General features: G+C 43.3%; 1 protein-coding gene across 1 annotated transcript in view; it reads left to right on the top strand.

Annotated features, from left to right (window-relative positions):
• The first annotated feature begins 226 nt into the window (after positions 1 to 226).
• Positions 227 to 6000, top strand: part of ADCY3 (adenylate cyclase 3) — a 122873-nt gene continuing 117099 nt past the window's right edge. The window contains exon 1 of the mRNA XM_036749498.1: positions 227 to 1110. Within this exon, the coding sequence (XP_036605393.1) occupies positions 436 to 1110 (675 nt within the window). The 5' untranslated portion in view covers positions 227 to 435. The remainder of the gene's footprint in view (positions 1111 to 6000) is intronic.

Genomic DNA, 6000 nt, shown 5'->3' with positions numbered 1-6000 from the left:
GAGATTGCCAGGCCTCTAGGGGAGACAGGGAGGGGAGACAGTGTGTGTGACTGAGAGAATGTGGGGGGGTAAGGTTTGCTTCTGCAGCCTCTTGCAATGGAGAGTTTGCACTGGGTTATGGGGGATGGAAGGGTCAACCGGGAAGAGTCGTGAACAACGAGCACGGTAGATGAAGTGGAGGAGGACCCTCTCCCTTAGCAATGTCTTTTGAAGTTTCAGAGGAGCCAGTCCCACCTGCTGCTCAGAAGCCTCAAACCAAGCTCCGTTCCAGTCGGCAAAGGTTGTTGCTCTTCAGCCCCAGACAAGAAAAGGTCCTTGGAAAATCATCCCCAGGCTTGATGGGGTCCTGGTAGGACAGGCCAACTGGAAGAACCTTCCACCCTTCACTCGCCTTTCCAGTTCTCTGAGTACGCCTGAGACTAAACACCTGACAGAATGCCTAGGAACCAGGGCTTCTCCGAGGCTGAGTATTCGGCCGAACCGTCGGCCGAGTACTCGGTCAGCTTGCCTTCAGATCCTGAGCGGGCGGGTGGCCGGACCCATGAAATCTCTGTCAGGAACACGGGCTCCTGCCTCTGCCTGCCCCGCTTCATGCGTTTGACTTTTATCCCGGAGTCCTTGGAGAATCTGTATCAGACATATTTCAAGAGGCAACGCCACGAGACCCTCCTGGTTCTGGTCATTTTCGCTGCCCTCTTTGATTGCTATGTGGTGATCATGTGTGCTGTGGTCTATTCCAGTGACAAGCTGGCTCCCATTGTGGTGGCAGCGGTGGGGCTGCTGCTGGACATCATCCTCTTCGTTCTCTGTAAGAAGGGCCTTCTGCCAGATAGAGTCAGCAGGAAGGTGGTCCCCTACGTGCTATGGCTGCTGATCACTGCCCAGATCTTCTCTTACCTTGGCCTGAACTTTGCTCGCTCCCACGCGGCCAGTGACACGGTGGGCTGGCAGGCCTTCTTCGTCTTCTCCTTCTTCATCACGCTGCCCCTCAGCCTCACTCCTATTGTGCTCATCTCCGTGGTCTCCTGCTGCATCCATACTCTGGTGCTGGGGGTTACTGTTGCCCAGCAGCAGCAGGAACAGTTGGATGGCATTGAGTTGGTAAGAGAGGTAAGTACCTGCCTCTCACTCCCTACCCCTTCTCTGAGCAGAGCTGGGCCAAGGCATTTGTGCACCCTCCATGACGTTGGAAAATGGTACCCTCTATGTGGTTCTCTCCACCAGTGGTTTGAAGCTGGTGATTTAATCAATTTATTAAACACTTACTATGTGCAAGGTATTCTAACTCCTTCATCAAAACACCTATGTGCCACAGAGGGCAGTAGATGTGTGTTTATTAAGAGGGAGTGTGGCAGAGTGGATAAAGAATAAGTCTTAGAGTCAGGAAGACCTGGTTTCAAGTTCTGCCACTGACACATACTAACTGTGTGACCGTAGGCAAGTCAGGTAACTTCTCAGTGCCTCCAGACAATTTCTAAGAGTCTAACTTTCAGACAAGGGTCTGTTCTGCATTGGTAGGAGGAGTTTCTTCACTGGCAGTTGTGTATACTGATGAAACCATAATTCTGATCCCTTCCTCCCTCTTCCCACTAAAAAAAAAAAAGTGTACTTTTGTGTTTGTTTACTTTTGGTGTTGTTTTGAACTTGTGACTTCATCATTGTGGAAACTCCCACTCCCAACGTAGATCAGCAACCCAGAATTTATGGTTTTAGAGAAATGCCTGGAGTCTTGAGGGGTTATATGACTCACCAAGGGTCACACAGCTGGTAGGTATCAAAATCAGAACTTGAACCTAGGTCTTCCTGACTTCAAGCTCTCCCTTCCTCTCTCTGCTTCACCACTCTTCTTCTCCCTTATATTTCTAGAAGGGCCTCTTTTGTGTCCCCCTGCATGTCACATCCTGGCTAGCTGCACCCTTTGCTGGAGTGATGGTTCTGGCTAGAGCCCTCCCTTCCCTTGCAGAGAAGGTGACTGTTTTGAGGATGGGCAGCTGAGGCTTCTCATTTGCTCTGAAGTCTGAAAGGGTCCTGAAGAAACTCCAGAGTTTCCAGCAGAAAGAAGAGAGACTCCTTTCCCACTGCCCCAGTGGTTTATGGCTTCAGTATCTTCCCCAGCCTAACAGAGTGAGCCACATCTCCCCAACTCTCTAATGCTAAATGTGGGCAAAGTTGGGTCTCAGGGATGCTCCACTGCCCCATACCAGCATAAGGCTTTTGTCTCCCTCCCCATGGGTCAATATCTTCCAGTAGATGTCTCATTTCCCCCATGCTTGGAACTCTCTCCGTCCCATCTCTGCCTCCAGGCTTCCCTGGCTTCCTTCAGATCTCAGCTAAAGTCCTACCATCTTTCTGCAAGAAACCTTTCACAATCCTTCCTAATGCTTGTGCCTTCCCTAGAATCTCCAGTTCATTCTGTCTACATCTTATCTGTGCATAGTTGTTTGTATGTTGTCTTCCTCCAGTAGATTGTGAACTCCTTGAGATCAGGGACTGTTTTTTGTCTTAGTACCCCCAGCTCTTGGCTCAGTGGCTGGCACATAGTAGGCTGACACCAGGGCCTCCCATTGGTGTGTGTGACTTTCTACCAGAAGCACTCTCTGAAATACCTCTGGTGTCCAGAGTTCCTGGTAGTCTTTGAGTTGCCTTGTTTGGGGTGAGAAGTGAGTGAGAGGGACCAAGGCCCATTAGGGATGAGCTGTCCCTGAATAAACCAGATTATGAGGGTATAAGAACATGCTAGGGGGGGCCAGCCTTGGAGTCAAGAAGACCTGGGCTCAGGTTCTGACATATTCATCTGATGTATGCTACCTCCATGAAAATGCGCACTTCATACATAGATTGAGTGCAAGAAGCGACTTAAGAGATTACCTAGTCCCACCCCCTCATCTTACAGGTGAGGAAACAGACCTTAAGCAGCTAAGTTCTGAAAGTCACACAGATAGCAAGTGTCCAAGGCAGGATTCAAACCTTGGTTCAGTTTTAGGCTCAGCTGTTCACTAGCTAAGTGACCCAGAGATTTTTTTAAAGAAGGTTAAATTATATTCTGGGTTAAAAGGCAGGGAAATGTACTATATTTCAGAAATATTTTAAAGTCAAGAGATGGGTTCTAAACAAATGATTTTTGAGAGTACAATAAGGGCATCGTAGTGTAGTTTATAGTGTTTTACCTGGAGTCAGTATGACCTGGGTTCAAATGCCCCCTTTGACACTTATCGGCCACATGACCATGGGTAAGACACTGATCCCCTTGGAGTTTCAGACAGCTCTCTAAGACTATAAATTACATAATGCTTGTAACCTGAGAAAATTACAGGCCAATGAATCAGTTAACCATTGAGTATTTGTAAAGTGCCTACTGTGTGGCAGGTTTTTCTGGGTAATGGCTTGGTTAGAGGGAATGGGAAGACTGTTGACCCATTGAGACATGTGGGGAACTTCAGTTATATGGATTGCTCTGGGTTATGGAGATCTGATTGGTGACTCCCCCTCCCCAACCACAATTTCAGGAAAAGTTCCAGCCAAGCTTCACTTCACTCCTGACTTCTCGAGCCATTATTTCTGCACAGCCTCCTCAGCTACCTCTTCCTCTCATCCCTCCTTCCTCCAATTCTGGAAGCATAAACATGATCAGGTCAACTCTGCCATTGTTCCCGAATAGAATGTGTCAATCTACTCCCCTCCTCACCATTCTTGTAACTTTCTGAACATCCCTGAACTTTTCCTCCCTGGCTATTACTCCCTTTTGCATTTTGTCTCACCCATTAGAATGTACACTCCTTGAAGGTAAGAACTGTCTTTGCTTTTTGTATTTGTATCCCCAGTGCTTGGCACATAGTAAGTGCTTGATAAATGCTATTTCATTATTCAATTAATTCATCTGGAAATCTTTGAAAAGGGATGCATCTAGGAAACAACACAGATTAGGAGTCAGGAGAACTGGGCTGCTAGGGAAAAATATAGAAATGGAGAGAAGTCAGCAAATGAGAACCTGGGCAGCTTTCTAAACTGAAGAAAAGAAGGAAACAAGACTAAATGACAGTCCTCAGTAAAGTGATATGGGCCTCATTTTCCTCATATGTAAAGTGAAGGGATTGAATTAGATAATCCTAAAAGTCCCTGAAAGTTGATGAAGGAGGAGTCTATGAAACCTTTATACTGAAATAATGCTAGAGAATTTATGATAGCTTTAGGAGAGAAGGGTGCCTGGAGGGAAGAGTAGTGGTAGGCAGTGTGATGGAGGCCTAGAGTGGGCAACTAGCCCGCTAGTAACCCTCTCACAGCTCTATTGAGAACCAATGTTAAAATACACAGTCTGAACTTCCTTTTTGATGGTTTATTTTTTAAAGTTCTATTGATGTATTTTGTCTTTACATTACATTTACAGTCTACCCCTACTCCATGAGAGGTGTCCTGTAATTAAATAGCTAAGTACATCAAAGAATATAGTGACTTCATCTGAAAGGGTATGCAATATCATACATCTATGGCACCTCCCCATCTCTCTAAAACTTGTAAAAAATTTGTGGAAATCTATTTTCTTTCTACCTCTTGGTTCGTTGAAAAAATAGGAGTAAAGAAAAAGAAATTCCTTATAATAAGTATGCATAGTCAAGCAAAACAAATACCTTCCACCAGCTATATACAAATATGTATATACATGTATGTATGTATGTATATATGTGTATATATACATACACACATATGTATATGTATATACATATATATTTAAATTTTGCACTATTAAATCTGTCATCCCTCTCACTGGAGGTAGAGTGTTTCATCATCTATTTTCTGAGATCACAGATAGTCATTATATTGATTATAGCTCTTATAGCATTCGAAATTGTTTTTTGTATTGTATCAATTGTTCCAGATCTGCTCATTTAATTTTTCATCAGTTTATAAAAGTCTTCAGAGTTCAATTTTTGGAATATTAATATTATAGTGTAAATTATTCTTCTAGCCCTGCTCACTTTGCTGGGTACCAGCTCATACAAGTCTTTCCATGTCTCTTTGAAATAATTTATTTCCTCATTTCTTACAGCCAAATAGTATTCTATTACATTTGTATACTGCAACTTACTCAACCATTCTTCAACTGATAGATGTGCCTTTAGTTACTAACTTTTGCCACCGCAAAAAAGCTGCTATAAATATTTTTTTTTTACGTATAAGACTTTTTACTACTTCTTCGATCTTTTTGGGCCTAGCAGTACACTGAGCAGCATGGCTGGGTCAAAGGGCATGCACTGTTTAGTAACTTTTCATAATGTTTGTATTCATGATCAGGTCCTGTTTTCCCCCACCCTTTCCAACACTGATCATTCTCATTTTTGTTACTCTGGTGGGTGTGAGAAGGAATCTCAGAATTGATTTAATTTGCATTTCTCTAATTAATAGTGATTTGGAACATTTTTTCATATGGCTATAGATAGCCTGGGTTTCCTCCTATGAGAACTGCCTGTTCATATCCTTAAACCATTTATCAGCTGGGGAATGGCTCTTATTTTTATAAATGTGAATCAGTTCCTTATATAATCTGAGAAATGAGACCATTATCAGAAAAACTTGCGGTCAACATTTTTCCCAATTAATTGCTTCTCTTTTCATCTTAGCTATATTGAATTTTTGTGTGTAAATCTTTTAAGTTTTTTTGTCTAAGTCATCCATTTCATCTTCTGTTATCTCCTTTATCTCTTGTTTGGTTACTCATTTTTCTTCTCTCCATAGATCTTGTAGGAATTTTTTTTCATGTTTTTCTTTGGATAGTTCTGGGCCAGACCACTCCTTTAAGTAACAAATGTCGGTCTAGTGAAGTCTGAAGGAACCTAGATGGGTCATTTCCTTTCCTTTTTTTTCAGAGAAAGCTGCTCAGGGTAACGTACTTTCAGGTAACGTACTAGAAGCACTTTAGCTGGGGATGCTTGATGGCTTAAATCACCAAAGATATTATCCTTTGTACAGTGAAAAATATGCTAGATTAAGGGTAGGTATAATAGG

Source organism: Trichosurus vulpecula, chromosome 3 (genome assembly GCF_011100635.1).
Source record: "Trichosurus vulpecula isolate mTriVul1 chromosome 3, mTriVul1.pri, whole genome shotgun sequence".
In the NCBI taxonomy this organism is placed as follows: Eukaryota; Metazoa; Chordata; class Mammalia; order Diprotodontia; family Phalangeridae; genus Trichosurus; species Trichosurus vulpecula.
The sequence above is the reverse complement of the archived record's forward strand: the minus strand, read 5'-3'. Positions and strand labels throughout refer to the sequence as shown.